The 22,315-nt window shown below is 39.9% G+C and overlaps 2 protein-coding genes across 4 annotated transcripts in view; one reads left to right on the top strand and one right to left on the bottom strand.

Moving 5' to 3' along the window:
* Positions 1–3,243: 3,243 nt before the first annotated feature.
* Positions 3,244–5,918, bottom strand: si:dkey-251i10.3 (uncharacterized protein LOC553498 homolog). The gene has a single exon (XM_068725237.1). The coding sequence runs from the start codon at positions 5,875–5,877 to the stop codon at positions 3,538–3,540; it is 2,340 nt and encodes a 779-aa protein (XP_068581338.1). The 5' UTR covers positions 5,878–5,918; the 3' UTR covers positions 3,244–3,537.
* Positions 5,919–6,340: 422 nt separating this feature from the next.
* Positions 6,341–22,315, top strand: part of ccdc93 (coiled-coil domain containing 93) — a 28,534-nt gene continuing 12,559 nt past the window's right edge. Inside the window, exons 1-18 of one of the 3 annotated variants that reach the window (XM_068725228.1) lie at positions 6,341–6,446; positions 7,697–7,810; positions 8,052–8,146; positions 9,609–9,720; positions 10,033–10,131; positions 10,880–10,936; positions 11,155–11,255; positions 12,089–12,106; positions 12,421–12,457; positions 14,384–14,482; positions 15,128–15,178; positions 15,438–15,524; positions 16,627–16,743; positions 17,087–17,149; positions 18,479–18,552; positions 21,772–21,853; positions 21,984–22,058; positions 22,225–22,296. In XM_068725228.1, coding sequence (XP_068581329.1) covers positions 6,363–6,446; positions 7,697–7,810; positions 8,052–8,146; positions 9,609–9,720; positions 10,033–10,131; positions 10,880–10,936; positions 11,155–11,255; positions 12,089–12,106; positions 12,421–12,457; positions 14,384–14,482; positions 15,128–15,178; positions 15,438–15,524; positions 16,627–16,743; positions 17,087–17,149; positions 18,479–18,552; positions 21,772–21,853; positions 21,984–22,058; positions 22,225–22,296 — 1,437 coding nt within the window. In that variant the 5' untranslated portion in view covers positions 6,341–6,362. Of the gene's footprint in view, positions 6,447–7,246; positions 7,353–7,696; positions 7,811–8,051; positions 8,147–9,608; positions 9,721–10,032; positions 10,132–10,879; positions 10,937–11,154; positions 11,256–12,088; positions 12,107–12,420; positions 12,458–14,383; positions 14,483–15,127; positions 15,179–15,437; positions 15,525–16,626; positions 16,744–17,086; positions 17,150–18,478; positions 18,553–21,771; positions 21,854–21,983; positions 22,059–22,224; positions 22,297–22,315 lie in introns of those variants that run through there. The other 2 variants (XM_068725226.1, XM_068725229.1) reach the window with 2 other exon arrangements.

Raw genomic sequence — 22,315 nt, 5'->3', positions numbered from 1 at the left:
GGAAATAAGATGGAATATCCCAGTTAGGCTGTAATTGTATAATGAAGCCCTGCTTATTTTGATATTTTAGCTCACAGGAATTTATACAGTGGCTTTTGGCAGGCTTAACCTATTGCACCACCTGCTGGTTTCAGGCTGGTACCTGGGTGATACAAGCTCGTTTTTGTTCGAGAGCACCTAGAAGCAATTATCTGCTGCCAGGCATAAAATGTAGATGTATGAGCTTAACTGTATTCTGCATTATTCAATTTGTTATTTGAGGTGGAGAGCCTGTTAAAGATGCACATGCTAATCCAGTCTCAGTACGAATGGCACATCTCGTAGGATTCATCCCTGGTTCAGGTTTTACCACTCTCATCCCCCCTGCTCCATCAGACTGCATCAGTCACACCAACTCCCCCCACCTTTCCTCTTTGAATGTACTTTATTTTCATTCTGAGGAGAGAAACAAGAAGGAGAGCCAAGGCACAGTGATGCTCAGCTGCACACTCAATGTAGGTTAATGGAAGGGAGGAGAGTCAGAGCTCAGGCTGGCTGCGATTGGCTGGCCAGCGACGTGCAGCTTCTCCGCAGCACAACCTGTCACTGTTAATCAGGGGCCATCTCTTAACAGTCAGCCAGGGCTATCGGAGAGGTGAGCCCATTGCTATTCAGGACGAAACAGATGATAAATCATTTGTATATAATTAGTGCTCAGCAAGGTTACAACTGACACGTATTTTCATCTTAATTAGGAGGGAAATTTGTTCCATTAATTTAATTTGGTGTGCATGAGTGCCTTTGCACCTAACTAAGTTAATCTCACACCTGTCAGGGTGGGAATGGAGTTGGGCCTTGAATCACAGGGGGAAATGGGTAAGGGTCCTCTATCACATTGTTTCACGCACAGACCTCTGAGCCAATCGGACTGTAGTGAATCAGCAGTGGCTGCAGCTTTGAACATCTACTGCTGTGTGTCGGAGAAAGTGACTGTCATGGGTATTTTACTTCACTCTAATGTTCGGCAATCAGTTTGGAATTACCATGCATGATGATAAATACAGTGAGATAACCTGTGTCTTCAGTCACATCTTATATCAACAACACACTGTAAAAACTGATCCGGGAACAGAAGTCAGCACTGCGTCTTCATACCTTTGCAGCCAACCAATATGGGAGGCATAAACGCTCCTTCATCCTAGAGCAAATATTTAAGCAGATCTCACAAATGGGCATTATGGAGAAAAACATGTTCCATCATGGGGGTTGTAGGCCATTCATACCCCCAGCTCTCTGATTTACAGCCACAGCAGCCTTCATATATTTGAGTGAGAATCACTGTCTGATCTCGTTGCAGTCCAGCGGGCAGGAGTAAGTCCAAGGACTAGGTCTCTTTTCATTGTTGAAAGCTGTATGAAGCTGTAGTAATTGCCCCAAAGAGGTGGTTCGATAGAGAGGAAGATGGAGAATGACTGATTTAGTAACTATAAGGTTTCTAATGGAATTCTCCACTGCCTCTCGGGCACTCAAGCTGACAACCATTACCTGAACTGATGCATAGTCCATTACGGGATCCCCCGCTTTAATAGAGTGTCTATCACGTGAAATACAGAGATGTCAGGTGCCAAAGCATGCACTCTCACCCATGTGTGAAGGTTTAACCCAACTGTAATGGCTTTTCTTTTAGACACTGCTGCATGGCCTTACAAATGTATTGAAAATCAAACAGAGAAAGAGAGGAAGAGGAAGTCAAGCACAAACTTGTAAAATGCTGTTGCTGGATGCTGTGCGACTCATAACTATGACCCCCTCCCACTTTCAGGCGGGCAGTGGGAGCTTACAGACGGTGCTGAATGAAGTGTGACCATATCTGCAGACCTGCTGCTCAGTGAGCCCTGGCAGTTAACATCATTCAAATAGGTTTCAACCCAGCATCCCCGAAGACATTTTTGAAAAGCCTCAAAGTTAATTTTTGCTTTTGAGCCTGTCATTTAACATATAACGTTTTCCTATGTGAATGTAATAGTTGGGCAACAGTACAGCAAATGCTGCTGATATTCCCCCTTACAACAGAATTATTGTTATTATTGGTGTTGGAATTGAGGATTTATTTTGATAATATAACCACTAACCTGATCATTATTTTCTCAATTGACTAATTGTTTGGTCTAATGTCAGATATAAAATAAAATCACAATTTAACTCTCAACTTGAGTTGGGTCTTGTTTTGTCCAATTAACAGTCCCAAAGATTTGTATTTTACTACCCTATAAAGAAAAGTACTGTAGTATAGTCATACAATATTGCTTGAAAAATTACAAATTGATCAATCAACTATCAAAATAGTTGCGAATAAATTCTTTTGATCGACTATTAATTAGATTTATGAAATTTGCTACAGTTCTACATTATTAATACAGCTGGGTATCGTTTGAAATTTTTTTTTATGTTTTATGACACTGAAATACTTTCTTGATACCATACTTTCAGGAGTATAAATTTGTCTATAATTCCATTTTCCAAGTTTTTAATGTGTCTAAAAAACCAGCAGCCATAAAAGAACTTAAAATAAGTTCAAATCAATTTGGCAAATAAAATGATTTAAATCCGTAACTGATTAGCAAATGAGTAAACAGACCAGATATTCTGGCTTTAAGAAAATAATGGGAATAGACATGTTTTCTCCCAAACTTAACTTACTGTAATGTTTTCGGATCAGTCCAAACTTTTCTTCCAACTAATAATAAAGATACAATACATATTTATACTGTACATTTAACAACCCATTAAATAAAGTAGGTGAAATTAGCACTTCTACCAGCCTGAAAACGCTGTGAAGACATAAATGCATGACGCAAAAATAAAAAATATAGACTTATAGTAATATGCATTTAAATTAGCCCTCCTGCATAATGGGTCGTTTTTGATACTTTTGGGACATTTTGCTGTTAATACTGCCATACTTTCAGTTAAAGAACAATGCGAATGAAGAACATTAAACTTGTAATGGAGTATTGTACATGACCCACTGGGAACATTAAGGACATGAGAACCTATGCTCAGCATGTGCTGAACAAAAACACAGGGAAGCAGCTGCTGTTCTAGCTTTAAATGTACTGCACCACTTTCAGACACTATACAATGCAGCATATGACAGAAACAGGATGGCTGTGGTGTTTGTAACCACTAACACAGCTACACAGTCAAATGCATAATCAGTGGGAAAATATGGAATAGCTGTTAATAATTCAACTTACAAACCTGTAACCATATCTTAAACTCCAAAGATAGAATTTATTTCAAATATTCTTCACGACATAGTTCACTTCATATATTTGATTAAACATCTCTCAAATATAAAATATGAAAGGCTCCAGAAAAGCACTGTCAAATACATAACTTCAGCTTTTTAAATGCTGAAATGATCTCACAACATAGACGGTAAACTGATCAGCATCAAAGAACTGAGCGTCTACAGAGTGGCTGAGCAGTGACTCACAACCTGCTGCGGTCCTTTTTGATTTACTTTTAAGCAGTGAGCATGCACAGTCGTAACAGTTAATGTTTTCTGTTCCATGAGTCCACTACACTTTTATTCCCAGTGGACACCTGCTTCTTGTCCTTCATCAGCTCCTCCCGGGCCATGGGCTCGATGATGGCGCCCAGCTGGGTGACCACCTTGGGCTTGCTGATCTTTTTAACAGTCCGCTCGGTGTTCCAGGTGCGTCCCAGCGGAGAGCGGATGGTGCTCTCGAACTGTGCATGGTTCTCGAAGGGGAAGGGCAGCGAGCTCACCTGGTGGAGGCTGATGGAGCCGTTTCTCTTCTCCGACATGATGACACTGGGCAGATGTCGATCTTTCCTGGGTGGAGGCGGTGCCGTCTTGATCTTGAACCTCCTGCGTTTGCTGCGGGACGGCTTGAGGTTCGTTCCGCCCCACTCACCCCACCCAGGCAGTGTCAGGTCCACCACCTTAGGCTTCCCTGCGTCCTCCTGCTTCCTCTTGTCCTTAAGGAAGTCTGAGATGACGTCGTCTCCAGCAAAGGCCTCTTTAATGAGCCCCCTCTGGTCCAGCTTTTCATCAGAGTCCTCGGTGTCCTCCATGGTTGGAGTGAGTGGGACTTGAATGACTTTTGTCCCTTTGGTGAGAACTTCATTCAGCTCAATCCCTCTCTTTCTTTTTCTGTTCTTGCCTGCCTTTTGAGTTGCAGAAGGCAGGTTTTCGGTGTCTGGGGGCTGCTGGGGCAGAGAATCTGCTTTTCCACTGGTTGCCGTCTCCTGACAGAGGAGCTCCATGTCCTCCAGAGTCTTGATCCTGATCAGATCTTCCTCCAGCTGAGCTGAAGCGTCTGCAGTTGCCTCAGCTTTCTCTGCTTCAGCCTCCTGACGGCTGTCTGCTATTCCTCGAAAAAGACTTGTGAACTCTGTGAGCTCCTCCTCCTCTTTGTCTGATGCATCTGGGTCCTCTGCTGCAGCAGCGTTATCCTCCTCATCATCATCATCCACAGATATTAAAGGTGCTGCTTCAGCCTCCTGAGCCTGACGCAGTTTCCTCCTGCTGTCAAACTCTCTGAGGAGCGCTTCCTCTTCTGTTTCCTCGACTTCATCCTCATCCCCATCTTCTTCCACTGTATTTCCAGAACCCTCTGCTGTGAGATCCACAGTGTCACTTTTCTCTTTTTCTGTGGGCTCTTCAGAGAGCTTCCCTCTCATCCAGGGATTTAAAGAATCCAGTCCTTGCTCTGCATCAATTACAAGATCAAGCAGCTCCTCTGCATCGCCTGCATCCTTCTCCTCCTCTTCCTCGTTATTCAGTGAGGTCACAGGCTTCTGGGTCAGCTCTTTGTTTACCTCCAGTTGCTGTTGCATGGCTTTGCGAGCCCCATCATCGTATTTGGCCATGATCGCCTTCGACTTGGCCCACTTGCCACTGTTCTGGTGCTTCAGCGACATCCTCTCCTGCATCCTGGCCAGCTCAATCTTATTCAACTCCTCTAAGGCAGCGGCAGGGTCCGTCTGCACCATCTCATCAAACTGCTTCAGGAAATCTTTACGCTTTGCCTTGTTCTGCACTTTGTGGTATTTCTTACTCTTAATCTTTCTCTCTCTCCGGGCCTTGGCCTCGTAGTAGGACTGCAGGGCCCGGGCTTTCTGCAGCTCTGCGCGTCGGATCTTGGCCTCCTCCAGGCTCATCGCCCGCATTGAAGCCTCCTCGGCCGGGGTCAAGATGGGGTCGTTGATGGGCTGCTTGTTGGCGGACAGGACAGCGAAGATCTCCTGCTCCAGCGGGGTTTGCGCCTTCCAGCCACTCACCACCCTCTCCATGGGTTTAGGGCCTGTAGGTTCCTGGTTCAGGGGGAAGACCAGCTGCTCGGCCCTCTGGTTCTGTTTGATGATGCTTTTCCACCGGGTCACCTCTGTGGCTGCCTTCTGAAATGCTACATCTCTCTGGATCCTCTCAGTCTCCTGCTTGCTTAGAGGGCATTCAATAGTATTGTTCCTCCGCTGCAGGTTCTTCAGCTGCTTTTTGGTCTTTGCTGGGACAGCGGAGGTTTTTTCCATGGTCCCGATGAGGTCCGACAGGTCGATTTTGTCGCCCTCCCCGTCCGCCTTGACGGTAAACTCAGACATCTGGACGGACGCCTCGGATCTCTCTCCAAACTTTGTCTTCCTCTTACTACCGAGAGCGCCGATGGCTTCCAGCAGCTTTTGCCGTTTTCGTTCATCCTCGCCGTCCTCCTCCTCTTCACTGGTGATGATTTCATCGGCCTTATTTAAATCCTCCTCGTCGTCGTCATAGTAGACCACATCTGGCCTCACCGCTGCGAGCTTATCTAATACCTCGGAGCTCTTCTTGAGAACCGTTTTAATCTCTTTCTTCTTCGAAACTTTAGCCATGTTGAAGTACACACGACGGTATGGAATGGACTGTACACACGTGAGCCGTGAACGGAGCCGTTGTCGTAAATCAGTCGCTGCAATGTGAGCAGCACTGTCGCAAAATAGCTGTTTTCCCTTCCTGTTTCTTCTTCTTCTTCTTCTTCTTATGGCGGTTGTCAAACAGCTTTCGGGTGCATTACCGCCACCCACTAACCTGGAGTGTGGACTAAGGATAATAATGCTTTAATACGAAAAACAAAGAAACAAACAAAGAAACATATAAATAAAATAAATAACAAAACAAATAATAAATTACATTTTTCTCAAATTCTATTCATTAGTCTTGTTGCCTCTAAATATTCTTATATAACTATCTAATAACTTTCCATTGTTATGCTTTCCAATAACATAGAGGGAACTGTTGTGACCAACTGCGGTCAAAGTAGCAGACACTCCGATCTCCGTGGTCAACTCAGCAGACACTTAAGTTGTAGCGTACCTATATGCTGAAATTCACGGAAAACGCATTCAAACGGCACAGATCGGGAGCGAGCGAAGGACTTTGCAAAGTTAGCGGAAAGATTAACGTAAGACAACATCTGGTTTTCAGACGAACATTCTGTTTTCAGAATAAGATGCCAACAAACTGTATTGCATATATGGAAATAAGATTAAATTAATTATATTCATATTAAGTATAAAATATGTTACGTGTATCTCGTGAGTTAAAGGGAAAATACACCTAAATTGTGCGTGAAGTGTCTTTATCCTTTGATTTGAGGGTTGCTGGAAAGATATTAAAATGAACAATACCTGACTGACAGTCAATTAAGATATTTTACTAAGTAAAAACTCTGAATTGAATTTATACCTTCAAATAGCAAATTTCTGAAATTGTTACGGTGCTATAAAAATGTTTTTCTCAATAATTCCACACAATGACTACTGCATATATGTTCAGGACAAAAATGCTAATATCACAACATTTGAGGTGCTATAAGATTAGATTTTTTTTAATAATTCCAGATAATAATTGATGTATGTGTTCAGGACATCGTTGACTCTACCCATACTGAAAATCATGTATGGGTAGAGTCAACGATTATACCTATTATATAATATTATTAACTGTGGGTGACAATGGGTTGGAGCTGACTTTCTTTTATTTCGGTGCTCCCTCTGCTGGCTGAAAGTGCGCGTGCATGTTGTGTTGTCAACACGTTTGTGTTCCTAAAGACACTGTCACTCGTTTAAAACACAGACCATGGTCTCAAATAAGATAATACTAGTTATAATGTATCATTGTGTAGTGTGTAGTTGCACGTAAAATTAGGCATCAAAACAGAGTATTTGAACGTCATGTGTTCCGGTCATGTGATCCGTCATGATCAACACTGCAGTTCATCATGGCGGCGGCTACGTCTGTTTTCCACAGAGTGAGAACTGGGTCTAAAATCGGAGCCCAGTATGACCAAGACGGAAACCTTATTCAGGTACAGTGCATTTGAATCAAATGTTCAATGAAGCAACGCAAGCTTTTACTGTAAAACCTGCGTATATCGTTGTATGCCAACAAATAACTGGTTCACGTTAGCTAATATGGTGGAGTTGACGGTCGTAACAGCCTATAACGGGTGAATTTGAATGTAATTTAACCGTTTAAAGGTCTCAATAGCAACGTTCAATTTAAACGTTTCAAGAAAAGAACAGGCCAGGCCGCTTCATTCCGTCAGACACTATTTGGCTCTGTACTCGCACACTAAAGTTAGCTGTCCCAGTTACTAGTTACTTGTTACTGTCCCAGTTCCTAAACTAGCGCTGTGTGTTTGTCTTTCAGGTGGAAACCCGAGAGGATGAAGAGCAGAGCGTCAAACTGGCAGAGATCCTGGAGCTGCTGCTGGCTGCTGGGTACTTCAGAGCACGGATTAAAGGACTGTCCCCGTTTGATAAGGTCCGTGCTGCTCCTATATCATAGGACAATTCCCCTATTCTTGCGAAAATGGGGCATCACTAGACACTTTTGCTTGTCCAGTTGATAAAGATACAAGTTTTGCTGAACTGTGAATACCTATGAATGAATGAATGAATGAATGAATGAATGAATGAATGAATGAGCCCAGAAAGCTTGACACAGTGAAGAGAGTGCCACAGATACCCTCACTCGGCGTGTTTCCTCCTTGTCTCCTCCTCAGGTGGTAGGTGGTATGACCTGGTGCATCACCACGTGTAACTTCGACATCGATGTGGATCTACTTTTCCAAGAAAACTCAACCATAGGCCAGAAAATGTAGGTGTTTTTTTTCAGCTGGCTGAGATTTTGAGCTGTCCCAGATGAACACTGACAGGTTGCAGGCAAGTGTGGTGAAGTATTTGGTCATCGATCCAAAACAGAGTGAGACAGGGTCATGTCCAATAGTGGGTGGTTTACAGCTTCAGCAACCAAAGAGAGGCTGACGCAAAAAGTTATGATATTGTCAGAAATTTGGAACCAAGTTCTTACAACTGGACTTCAGGTAAAACCCACGTCTACTAACCAACTAATGTGTGTAGCGATCTGTAGTCAATCTAGACATCCAACTTACATGACAACCAAAACTGGCTATATATCCAACTGTGCAGGGGTCAGATGATTTAGCAGTTAGCCCTTTTTTCTTTTTGGATGTTAGGGATCATTTATCAGGCTACTGTATTTTTCTCCTTTTGTTTTACTGGGTTTTATTTTATCTAGGACAGGTCCAGTGTATACATCTTTTGTTAGTTTATTTAGTTGTTAAAGAAATGTGATGAGCAGGGCAGTTGTGTAAACTTAGTTGAAGACCAGTCTGAGCCTCAGACTGGTCTTAGATTATCAGGTTAGACTGTCTAATTAAGCCTGCCTGTTAAATCTGACTTAATATGAGGTCGGAAAGTTAGCCACCTCTCCCCCTGGCTAAGCTTGAGAGACTTGCTGCCATGGCAACAATCGGTTATAAGGTCATTTAGCTAATTTTTTCAAGTGTTTATCCATTAAACCGATTCATTTATTTGTTCATCACTTTAATCTTGCCGCTGGTAAAGGTGGAGCTCAATTTGATTACTTTTTATACTGCTGAGTTGACTCTATTAAAATACATAATCATTTATTAGTTTACAGTATTTAATTTTTAATTAATAACCTGAATCTGTATGGTAATAATAACTGTCAGATAAATGTAGTGGAGTAAAAAGTGCAATATTTACCTCTGAGATGTAATGAAGTAGAAGTATATATTAGCAGAAAATACAAGTACTAAATGACATGTACTTCAAAATTGTAGCCTACTTAAGTGCAGTACTTCAGTAAGTATGCTTAGTTACATTCCACTGTTGTTAACTTAAACACTTTTTAAAGCTTTATGCAACAGGTAAAATTAAGTGTCTTTAACAAGTCTGACTAAAAGTTATATTTAAGACAAAGACTATTTTTGAACAGCTTGTGACTTTTTTAATTTTACTCTTTGTATCCTTTAAAAAGTTTGGATTATTTTGCATACAGGTAAAACAAAAATTAAATAACAAAAAGCAAATTCAACATCAATCTCATGAAAGCTCCGTTTATTCTGAGTCCAATGGCCAAAATAGGGTTTAAAGGAAATTCTTTTCACAACCTTGATTTTATTTACATAATCTTTGTAATCAATCTTGTTTTGTTTTTTTTAAAAGCATGATGTAATTAGAGTCGTTGCAGAGAAAATATGTATTAAGTGATGAGTGCTTCTTTCTCTTTGCAGAGCTCTGACGGAGAAAATAGTCTCTGTGCTACCGAAAATGAAGTGTCCTCATCGCCTCGAGCCCCATCAAATCCAAGGGCTGGATTTTATCCACATTTTTCCAGTGATACAGGTGACAAAGTTCAACCTGAACTGAGACACAGACTCTTCATATATTAATATTCGGCATCAAATTTGCTTAGAATATTTAGTAATCAGAATCAGAACCGTTTATTGCCAAGTACGTCACACATACAAGGAATTTGATAATTTGCGTTATTATCTCGTTAACGCATTAATTAATTAACACTGACAATTAATTTATCGCGTTCATTATTGAATTTTGCGCATAACAATACGATTAATCGCAGAATATCATACGATTAATCGCAATCTTCTAGTTTATTCTTGTATCTGAACAGCTGTGTGTTGTGTCTCCTGTCAGTGGCTGGTGAAGCGAGCCATAGAGACCAGGGAAGAGATGGGCGACTATGTGAGAGCCTACTCCATTTCTCAGTTCCAGAAGACCCACAGCCTACCAGAGGTAACTACACAGTACCAGTCAGTCACAGAGCCAGAACTTGTTGTAGTGGGTAGTGGCGTGACATCCAGATGATGTGAGAAATCCCTGTTTTTATCAGTTATGTAATAATACAGAAAATATGCTCAGGTAATAACCAAAATCACAGAACATTAAATATCCCATCTGCTTATGACTTTTATCTGACACCAGCACAGGCTTAATAATCTAAGCATGGTAAGTTCAAGTCTATATATTCATAGAATGTGTTTTAACTGGTCTGAACACCTCAAAGTTTTGAGGTCTTTTTGCCAGGAATAACAAAAAAATAAAGTAGTCAAGGGAAATTATGTCAGAATGATGAAATTTGTAGAAAATTTGAGTCAAAATGCCAAAATAGTAAAACCATTGTGAGACAGTAAGAAAGTAAAGATTGTGACTTACTGTGTCGTAATTTGATTTATTTTTTGATGTATTTTCATCATCATTCCTTACTTTTCAACCATGTTTATCTTCTCCTTGTGGAAATGAGCTTAAATATCATAAGGTATAATACAGCAGAAAAACACAGCTGAGTAAACGAGTCAGAAATCAGATTTGAAGAAATGCATTAACCTTAACGGTCATTTCACAGTATTTTGCAGGTGTGTGGTAGTAATTTCCAACCTTGCTTGGTGGTTTAGCATGCAAACTAAAACGTGTTAGGCTATCACATAAATGAAGTGTCCTCTGAGTAAGCGCTGGTGTTGTGCTGTGAAACCCTGTGGTCTAGGATGAAGAGTTTCTCCAGAGGAAAGACAAGGCTGTTAGGACAGTTCTGGATGTATTGGTGAGTTGCTACACCATCAGGCATCACATAAACTGAATTAGTTATGTAACTACTTGAATGACAAAGTAAATTATGACCCAGAAATGATTAAGATTACTTTTTATTCTGCATTTTTAAAACAGTAAGTACAAGCCAACTCTGAGAAGCTTTCCTACGAATCCTTTTTTTTTTAATACTGTGTATAACTTCCTTTGCTCCGAATGAACACTGTTGTACAGGAAGTGTACAAACCCCAGAGGAAGTACAGGAGGCAGAGGGATGCAGGGGAGCTGCTGGATGAGGAGTCCAGGGTTCACTCCACTCTGCTGGAATATGGCAGGTACGATTTTTTTGTGTGTGTTTGTTTGTTTCGGCTTTGAAGTGGCAATCCTTAAGAGTTCAGTTCTGGTTGATTTAACAGTGAAAGTAGTTGGTTACCTCACCAGTTGCATTTAATGTGAAGCTGCAGCAGCAGGAAATGTTGAGTTAGCGTTAATTTGATGCAGCATTTTCACTGGGAATGTTGCCAAAGACACCCAGTTCTGAAAATATATGAATATGGCAATAGTTAAATGAGTAGGCCATAGGCTCAATCACCATTGTGTTACCTCATAGGGTGACAGGTGACTCTCCAGACATGTATTTAATTACAATCTTCGAGAAGGCATCACTGTCATTTATGTGCGTTTCCATGTGTCCTGAAAGTAAACACAATCCATTATGTATGCCTTGGACCACACACTATAATTGCATAACCAAATAAACATCCGGTGTTTTATCACCATAATACACTTTGAAATTTGGTCTCAGCATGCTACCAACCTGACACACACCAAAATAACTCTCATATTAATTGATAATGAAAATAACTGTTAGTTGCAGCTCTAGAAAATGTATTATTTTGTAATTTTGGCAAACCAACCCAACAAAAATAAGAATTTAGCATGAAAAATTAACTTTTGCTCAAAGCTGAAGTTTTATGAGAAACACAGTTCTACAACATATTCCTTTTCCTTCCTAGAAGCCAACATTCTCTCTGTGCCTTTCTTGTTGACCTTTTACCTGAACCCCAGTCATGGGCTGTTGTAGTCGATTATCCACACATCTGTTGTCCACTGTCTTATCTGTCTGACATTGTTTTTTTTCATTCATCCATCCCCACCTCTGTATTAGAATGTCACATTTCCTCCTGTAAGTACTGTATGAACGTGTGAAGCTTTCTTTTTCTGCAAGCTTCTACTCACAGCACTGTGTTCTGTGATTGAACGTGTCAGAGTGCAAGCAGTTCCCATACTGTGTTTTAGGCATGATGGATGCAAACTGTGGTGCTGTTTGTACTTTTGTATAATTTATTTATTTATTTAATCAGACAGTCCTGAGGGGGCTGTTCCTCCTCATGCTGGATTACTGCCACTCGATGTGTTGATGTTGTGGTGTGGCATGGTGTACTGGCAGTAATGTACTCCCTTTTTAAAGTTTCACACCTTTCTTTTCTGTCTCTCTAGGCGTTATGGATTCAGCAAACAGTCCAAACAAGGCGAGGTAGGCTGGTCAAGGATTTGTCTTTTACAATGGAACAGTTATTTTATTGCTTGGAGAGTTTTGCATAGAGTATTTTATTTCCCATTTATCACTTATACCTAAACAGTAAGATGCACTGCTGTATGCTCCTTCTTCTGTCCACTCCCACCACCATTGTTACTGGGGGTTCAGTAGTGAGGCATGTCAGGAGAAGATTAGCAGACACATACATGCTGGACAAGATCCCCAGCCTTTTGGCGAAACACCCCTGCACTGGGAATGTTGTCATCCATGTTGCTTGTAATGACAATTCCAACCAGACTTCTGAAATTTGAAAATGAGATTTTAGTAGACTCCTTCACTGGCTTAACTTTGGCGAGTCGCATTCTCCACTTGGCCGAGACATCAGTCGCTTTAACCTGATCCACACAACCAATCAGGCTCGGTCAATTCTGGTCCCCAATTGCAAGCAGACTTTTTCCAAGCACCGCTGTCATCATCCCATCCAATCATAGAGTCACTAGTTCCCCTTTGAGCCCAGGTGCTCTCATATACAATCATTGCAATTATTAGTCTGAGATCACAGTATAAAACAAACTTTTGCACTATTTTCTCAAACAAATTCAGTTGCGCTTTGGTAAGTTGTGTTGATTTCTCCACATATGAGTACACTGCATTTACTTTAAAGGCGGAGCAGGTGGTACTCATACTGACAGTATTGACAGGTTTTCTTTCATAGTTTTCAGAGCTTATGTCACTCATTATCACTAACTGAGAGAGGATAATTATAAATGATCATATTAATATCCATGTAAATAATGTATCTGAGACCAAAACTACAAAACTTCTCAATGTCTTGGACAGCCTAGAACTTAATCAGCAGTAGAGATTATAATGTAATTCATTCCCATGCATGCTGCTCAGAGTAATTGCAGTGAACGGCTCCTCCACAGATAGTACAGAGTCTCTCCCTAGCGCTAACGATTAGGTTACATCATCAAGAAGTTCAATACAAATTCCCATAGCTATGCAGATGACACACAATTATACATTTGTGTTGATCCAACTAACACTGATGGCATATCGTCTCTGACTGCCTGTAGAGTTAGAAAGAAGTGAGCTTACCAGACTTCTGTAGCTTTTCCCCCTTTTTTAATTAAATAAAAGAACATATGTGTTCAGTATACAGGGGATAGTATATAGATAGAACAATAACAAAAGAGCCAGGGGTATATCCCACTAGACCTAAATGTTATAGATATTTAATAATGATGTGGATAAATGAAGTGATCCTGGTGGCCTTTTTGGTAGTTGAAATAGAAAGTAGATTCACATGTTGCTCAGTATCCTTCAGGAAAACAACAAAATGTTTTTTATGGTTATGTTTATATTAATGAACACATTTTGCCAACATCATTATCAAATGTGTTATAAAATATATGTCTACTTTTGTTAAGTTTTTGAAGAAACTAAATACCACCTTTACCCATATAATGTGAAGTCTTTAGAGATCTAATCAATGAGATTTTAGCCAGATTTTGTTTTTGTGTGAGAACAATGCCAAAGCAGTTGAAAGAATATTTGAATATTCATCACAGAAAAATATGTTTTTTCTTTTTAAAGTTGTGCTTATAGTGATTGGCAGGGTAATATTTCAGAACAGTTTTGAAGGACACCCTCTTAACCTCAAGGCCTGTTGCTCATCTCTTCTAAACCTCTGAACAAAACTGTCAGTGTTCAAGTTGCATTGTGGGTAATGTAGACGCCAAGGTTTGACAAGGAAGAAGAATGTGTGCTACATTGATCTTGACACTTCTTTTTTTTTTTAAACTATGCATCATGCGTGACAATGTTATAGGAGTGCAATGCAGACTCAGTGGAGTGCTCTTTAACACAGGAACTGCTTGAGTAGAAGTTCCACCAGCCTTTCCTGTCTCCCTCCTCTAGGTGGGTGAGAGGAAGGCTTCGCTGGCCAGTGGCTCTCAGGCAGCGCCCCCTGGGATGGCAGAGCTGTCAGAGGAAGACCACTTGCAGGCAGTGGAGGAGGTGAGCGCTTTATACATTACGATAAGTTCATTATACATAGAAGGTGAAAATCCACTTATATTGAATACAGGTAGCATTAAATAAAGTAGAGTACACATACAAGCAGGGAAATTACAATTTGAATTAATTATGAATTTATTGCAGTCAAAAATGAAGTGTCTTCTTGGCTTGCAAAACATAAATGTGATATACATTAAAGAAACTAGGCTAGAGACAATATGGGAATATTTTCAACTAATGAGAAGTTATAAAGAAAATAATGTGTAAATAGTGATTAATAATCATAAGAACAAGTAGTTACTTATCATGAAGCTCAGGAGGTAGAGCGGGTTTTCCTTTAACCACAATGTTGGCCGTTCGATCCTGTCCACAAGTCAAAGTGTCACTGAGTGAGATGCCGAACTGAACAGTGAAGCTGCTCCCTGGTGCTTCATAGCAGCCTACTGCTCCTAAAGCTTTGTACTAGAAAATGTCCTAAGATGTGTTTTTTCTTTAGTGTGTGTGTATTTATGTACTTATTTTCTACTATTTCATCCCTCAGTGAAGCACCTTGAATCACTGTTGTATGAGATTATGCTGATAAACTTGAGCCTTGAACTTCCTTCCTTAAAAGTGATGCAACTGAGGTTGTTTTTTTTCTCTTAGATGCGAATCAAAACACTGATGACCAGCATGGCTGCCATGGCAAATGAAGAGGTAGACAAAAGTCTGTTTTTCTTTTCATCTTTGCACTGTTTAGAATTGGATCACCACATTACTCTCCTGCTTATCTGGGCTCAAATTTCACAAAGCTGATCCTACCTACAACACTATTAATTATTCTGAGCTCTTTTTAGTGATCTGGTAATTTAATATTTTTTATACCACTGCATTCACTGTAAACGGAACAAGGAAATGGCTAAAACGTGCATGTGAATTGTAGAATGAATTCTGGTTCTCTTTTCTCTTTGTGCAGGGGAAGCTGACAGCGAGTGCAGTGGGTCAGATAGTGGGACTGCACTCTGAGGAGATCAAACAGATCGTCTCTGAGTACGCTGAGAAGGTGAGCAATAATCAGGTCTAATGATGAGGCACCGTACTCTAACTCTTATTATAAGCTGATCCCCCAGCATCTGTTTTGGGGATATGACTTTACAATAAAATATGATAAATAATTGTGATAAAAAGTAATTGTCTTGTCCTCAAGTAAAAGACAACCCCCACTTTTTCAAACATAATTTCCTGAATTCTTATAGTCAGGCCAGCACAGTCATTTTAGTTTAAAGGAGCCAAAGGAATTCAATTGTCTACTGCTAATACTGATTACATAAGGAAAGAGATTCATTAAAAAAAAATTTGTGGCATGGTACTTTTGGACCATGCAACTGGACATTAGCTAACCTTAAGTCCTAGCTGCTTAGCTTTTATCCCGGTTCTTCCTCTCATCCTGGGTCGGTCACACCATTTTCGATGGCGTTTGATTAGGCCAGTCTAGCTGAGTGGTTGGAAGATTTTGTGGATGCTAATCGTGTCAAGATCTGCTGCACTTAATCCATTCCTTTCTTTTCCGATGTTGATGAGTGTATTTTTGTCTTAAATGTAGCAAAGTCTTTGAGCGATAGTCGCCACCACTGCAACATTTTTCTGTGAATATGTATTTGTGTATCATTTTATATAAATCTATTTTGACGCGACAGACTAGAGAACTGATGTCTTGCTCGAGGACACTTGAGCAGGATATATGCTTATAAACTGGGGCCTTCTGCATATTATGATACAGCATTTTCTAAATGTTTAGGCAACCTCTGTGTTTTTCATGATTCAAACCATGATAATAAAATATAGGTTATTCTGATCCTAGAGAAAGGAAGAATTTCAATGCCCGGATCTCAACTAAACTGAGCTATTAAAATCACAATGAAAAACAAGCTACTTTTTTTTTCTTAAGTCTGTGCATTTTTGGTGACGTGAAACATGGAGAGGAATAAATCAAAAGTGTATTGGTTTATACTCCAGACATTTGTAGATGCATTTACAAAACACCACACACACCCATTCAAGCAGCTTATAGTTGCTTGAATAAAAACCTTTTATGCTACCGTTCTTTTCTGTTAGCATTTTCTTGTTGCAACTTACTGTACTGCATCTCCCATATGTCCCTGCAGCAGTCGGAGCTGTCGTCAGAGGAGCGTTCAGAGCGCTATGGCCCACTGCAGCAGCACCGCAGGGCAGTGGCCTCACTCAACAAACAGATCCAGCAGAAGACTAAACAACTGGAGGAGGTCAGCTGTGATTCAATGTATACTCCAGGCACACCAAGCTGCTTACTCCAATGTGTTAACATCTCATTACAACCGCAGCCACTGTTATCCCGAAGTGTAAAATCTACACAGGAATTTGTCGGTGGCATCGCAGAAACCAACATGTACAATTTATGTATTTCATTAAGTACAGCATTTACATGTAGAACATAAGGCAGAGGACCTCTCATAGAGTAGTAAACACATGCAGTACTTCTATATTATATGCATTCAGCATTCACTTAGCTGGTAAGACACCTTTAAAATGAAGTGATCAGGGAAGCTGTCATAGCTATCATTAACAAGTATTTATGTTTTTTGACAGCTACAAGCCAAGTATGCAGAGGTGAAAACAGGCTGTGACGATGCCAAGAGCAATCTAATTGAGGTAAGACGAGGTGATAATACCTGCAGCCAGCTGACAAGTTTGCCTGTTTGTAAGCATGCATGTGCTAGTATTATATTGGACAGACACGTGGAACAATGGATAACAGAATGTATAAGACTGCCAGTGGAATATTTATATTGATTTGGAAGCACTAAACCATATCAAAGGTTGCTGAATAATTTTTTTCACATGGTATGTATCTTGATTTTTTGAGATGGGCCTAGCAGCTGTCAGCATCTGCTGTCATAAACAAATCTGCTCAAACCCCATATTAACCCTGATTAAAACCAAATGGCCCTGACATTATGGTTTGGCATCATTTGGTAACATTGATTATGTAAGGGATAATGTTCGACTAGGTGTCCATTATCAGGAATTAATGGACTTTGTGGAAGCTATTAATTCCTTATAATGGACATCTCAAAGGCCATTATCTTGCAACCTTGGTCACTTGCCAAAGAAAAGAAAAATGTTGTAACAAATTTCTCCACTGGCCATTCACTTTTCTCGATAACCCTGAGGGTTTGCTAATACCTGAAACTATCATTACCTTCTCATAAGAAAGCTAACGTTATGCTAGCAAGATTTAAAGTCAATGAGATTGCGTACGGTTGACGGTAAATATAATTTGACACTATGTTTAACAAGACCAGCTAACTATCCAGCCATGTCATTGTCCCATAATCAATATCTTCACAAAATCTTGATTAGCGTAACGCTAGTATAAAGCTTACGTGATGCTAGCAAGATTCAAAGTCAATAACATTGCGTACCTTTGACAAACGGTAAATATAATATGACTATCCAGTCATGTCATTGTCCCCAAATCAGTATCAATACTTTCATGAACAAATGAGAGTCCATGTCTACTGTCAGTCGCAGCCTGGAGTAGCAAGTTGAGTAGTGAATGGGATGTAGGAGTCCATCGCTTAATTGTGTCAGAAGGGCAGTTTTATTCTTGTGTTACAGTCACTGATGGACGACACTCATTGTTGTAAATAACATATTCAAATGTATTAATTTTTTACATTTAATGCAGCCAGCACATTCATTTAGATCAGTGAACAGACATTTGAACTGGTACTACATAGTAAGTGTCCATAATCAGGAATTAATGGATACCCTGCAGCCAATCAGAATTGAGCATTCACCCAGACCATGGTATAAATTACATTAAGCCATTTATTAGTCATTTGAAAAAAAGGTGGTCATGGATGTGTGTTTAAACAAAATAAAAAATAAAGTCATTAACATCAGGAAAGATTTTATAAGATGAACAATGGCAAATCTTTTCATCAAACTGTTGCTTCCATTTGTGCTTCTTCCAAGGCTAAAGAGCACTCCAAGAAACTGGAGACAGAGCTGAAGTGTTTAGACGAGATGGAGGAGCAGGCTGACAGCAGGTGAGTGCTACAGTGTAAACAAGTAACTGTCACACATTCACTGCGCTTGGTGCTCTGCTGCTCTGTCTCAGACAAAGTGCCTTGAATATGCTCTGCCACTAGAAGAGTATTGTGCTCTGAATAATGGTGCTCTGCTGCTCTGTCTCAGACAAAGTGCCTTGAATATGCTCTGCCACTAGAAGAGTATTGTGCTCTGAATAACCCAATGGCACAATCCAAACAGTCTACTTTGTGCCCGAATGCGCTCCAGAGAAAAACTGTATTACAGCACTTTTTTCCAGGATTGTTGCCACAGACACCCAGTATTGTAATACTGAAAATATACAAATATTGCAATACTTTCATCAGTGGGCCATAGGCTCAGCCACCGTTGTATTACCTTCTTCAGCCACCGATAGTGACTTTTAATGAAAATCTTCAAAATCTCTCCAACTATTCAGGTTCAGCAGTTTGTAACTAAGTTTATTGACCTCTTGTGGCAACTGGGAGGAATTGCAGCTACACTGGTGGTGCCATAAGCCCCTTTCAGACATGGAATATGTCACCTGTTTGAGTGTTTTTTCATCAAGGCTTTAATTATGCGTGTGAGGGATGCTTTTACACAAAATAGATAAGGGCGCTTATTCAGACATGAGACCAACATGTTAAACTGCCATCAGATTAGCATAAAGGGGTGCATGTCTGGAAGGGTCGGTAGACTAAAAAAAGCATGAATTTGGTGTCAGTGATACCACCCATATGTTTACAAAGGGATGCAACAACTAGGTTTGTTGCTTTGAAGCCGACTGTGGCTCAGCCATAGAGCGGGCCGTCCTTCAATCAAAGAATCAGTGGTTCAATGACGATGTGTCCTTGGGCAAGACGCCCTGCGGTGTATGCATGGTTAGATAGTCCTGATGGGCAGGTGGCACCTTGCATGGTAGTCAGTGTATGAATGGGTGAATGACAGGGTTAAAGTGCTTTGAGTGGTCAGAAGAATAGAAAAGCGCTAGATAAGTACAACTACAGAAAGATGAAGAACATTGGAATGTGATAATGATGATAACTAAATATTATCCTTTAACTCTTGACTGATACACTTCTTCCAGAAACTATTCTCATGACTACCAGGTCACGAAGTGGCTGGACTCTCAATTTACCACTTACCTGATAGCAAAGTGTCTGATGCCAAAACACCACCTACCTCACCCTGCCCTCACCCTTAACCTTACCTGCCTAAAGTATGTGACTTCAGACGTTAGACAGGTTCAAACTCTCTTTTACAGTACAATTCAATACAATCAAACTGCTCCTGTGCACAGAACTAATGTTCTTCCCATTTTAGTGGGCATGGTCGCGTATGAAAGTTTGCTACATAAAGAAAAGTATCTAAGCACAATCAAGAAAATATATGTAAAGTACTGAAAGCAAAAGTCCTTAAAGTAGAAAATGTCCCCTGTAACCTTTAAGACTATGATATAGTAGATCTTTACATCATTATTACTTTGGCAATAGCCTAATAAAAGACAGGACTTTATTTGAAGTGAAGCTTATGAGTGTGTATCAGATTGCAACCAATGACTTACAGTGTGATTCATTTGCTATTTACTTTCTCTTTTAGATATGACTTTGACAATCTCAGCTAACCTAGAACAAAATATTTAGGATGCATGTTAGCCCTGCCATAGTCCAAACATGTATTGTGATTTAATTAACATCAAATCTGAAACATTCTAAAATGTACTGTAATGTGCCTGTCTGCTTGCTTATGTGAATCACCATGCCTTGATATCATTCGGAATTTATCGTGCTGGATTCAGCCTAAAGGGGATATGTTGCTGATAATCACAGAAAGATTAATCTGATAAACTGATGACCCAGAGGTCAGTAAGTGGTTGCACTCTTAATTAACACTAGCCAGGATAGACTCGCAGAGGAGAGACACCACAACTGAGGGTCAGCCTTGACACTTAAACTGACTTATGAAGTAAGAGATCCCTGTAAGGCCTGAGCCGGCTGTTTTATGACCCCATCTTTCTCCTCTTACAACCATCTACATTCCTGAGGAGCAGATAAGACACAAACAAATCCAATTGTGAATAAAAAAACTAAAAGAAACTGATGTTCCAACGTCAACGTGAAATGTACTTTAAATGATATCTTATGATGAGCTGACATGTTTAATAATGTGAAGAGTGCTTTGACATGTTGGTTTTGGATCTTCGGTTGACCTCTCTCACATTGATCGATTCCTTGAGATACAATCCACATCTGTAATTTAGTTGGTTTTCTATATCCGTCAATTTTGATTTATATAACTGACATACTTCTGCTAATCAATAAGTAATCATAATCTATACTAGCCTTAAGTAGGCCTATCATTTATTAAACATTTGGTAAGATCCTGCCTCATAGGTATTTTTATAATTGGATATTATATGTCCTCAGAGATCTTAAACAGAAATTTGAATGCAAACTAATGCAGAGTCTAAATTAATTTAATTTTAATTAATACATTTTGTTTTGCATTGATTCTAATTTTTGTTTTGTATGGTGTCCCTTTATACATTGATTTCCAAGCTTGAGGTTTACCAAATTTCAAAAATTTTAAATATTTGAGTTTAAAAATAATATTTATAAGCTTTAAAGCTTCAATCTCCCTTAGATTAGAACAATAAAAAAATTGCCTCACAATCTTCCCTGGTGCTTTTTAAACTCAGCTGCTGAACAGTACATTCATCTTTTGAACCAAATTAACTGGTATACATCAAACAACAAATTAAATTAATCAACTTTAGTCAATGATAGACTGAGTCTATCTGTAACATGTAATCCTTTTCATTCATACATGGTTCATCATTATTCAATGTACTCATTTATTCATCATTTTCTTTATTCATTTTGTTCATTTGATCAATTATTAATTTATTTTCTGTTATGTAGTTGAAAGAACCAGTAAAGAACTTGATCATTTGATTTGTGTGTATGAAATAATGAGTCACTATACAATGTCAAGAACTGTGTAGCAACAATGTGTAGAAAAAATATTCTGGTATTAATTGATTGATAATTATTGAATTTGCTACAAGCAATAACGCTACACAACAAGTCCAAATTTGGGTAAAGAGATGGGATGAGGCCAGGTGTTCTGCCCTCTGAGACATCCACCGTCTTGCTCATGGACACGCTGTGGATCTTGATTGATGGGGCAGTCCAATAATGTTTTGTTCTATCGAACAGCTTGCTGGAGACGCTGGGGGCTCTAGTGACCACGAATGAGAACCTGAAGCAGCAGGAGCAGGAGTTCCGCACACACTGTAGAGTGAGTACATCAACACACACGGACACTGGGATTCTACTTCCAGCTGATGCTGGTGGATGTTTGTACAGAAAACAAGGTGAAAGTGAGGTTTGAATCCTTGGTACTAATTTTCTCTTGAATATGTGTCCAGGAAGAGATGTCTCGTCTGCAGCAGAACATAGAGGAGCTGAAGACGGTATCAGGGCAGGATACAGACGAGGAGAAGGTACTTTACAGTTAGAATTATATTCTATATTCACTGTCCAGCATATGTTGTTTTTTAGTATTTATCTTCTTCAGTATAAAACCATTCATAAAGACTATGAGAAGCCTTCCCTCTGCCTCGGTTTGTTTTAACTGCACTCTTCTCCTCCCTCTGTTTCTGTTCCAAGGAGAGGAACCAGCTGATAGACAAACAGTACAACACAGACAGAGAGAAACTACAGAAGATCCGTCTGCTCATGGTAACTTCTTCACATAACA

Source organism: Cebidichthys violaceus, unplaced genomic scaffold, assembly GCF_023349555.1.
Source record: "Cebidichthys violaceus isolate CVI_PGR_0920_01 unplaced genomic scaffold, fCebVio1.0.p SCAF_34, whole genome shotgun sequence".
Lineage (NCBI taxonomy): Eukaryota > Metazoa > Chordata > Actinopteri > Perciformes > Stichaeidae > Cebidichthys > Cebidichthys violaceus.
The sequence above is the reverse complement of the archived record's forward strand: the minus strand, read 5'-3'. Positions and strand labels throughout refer to the sequence as shown.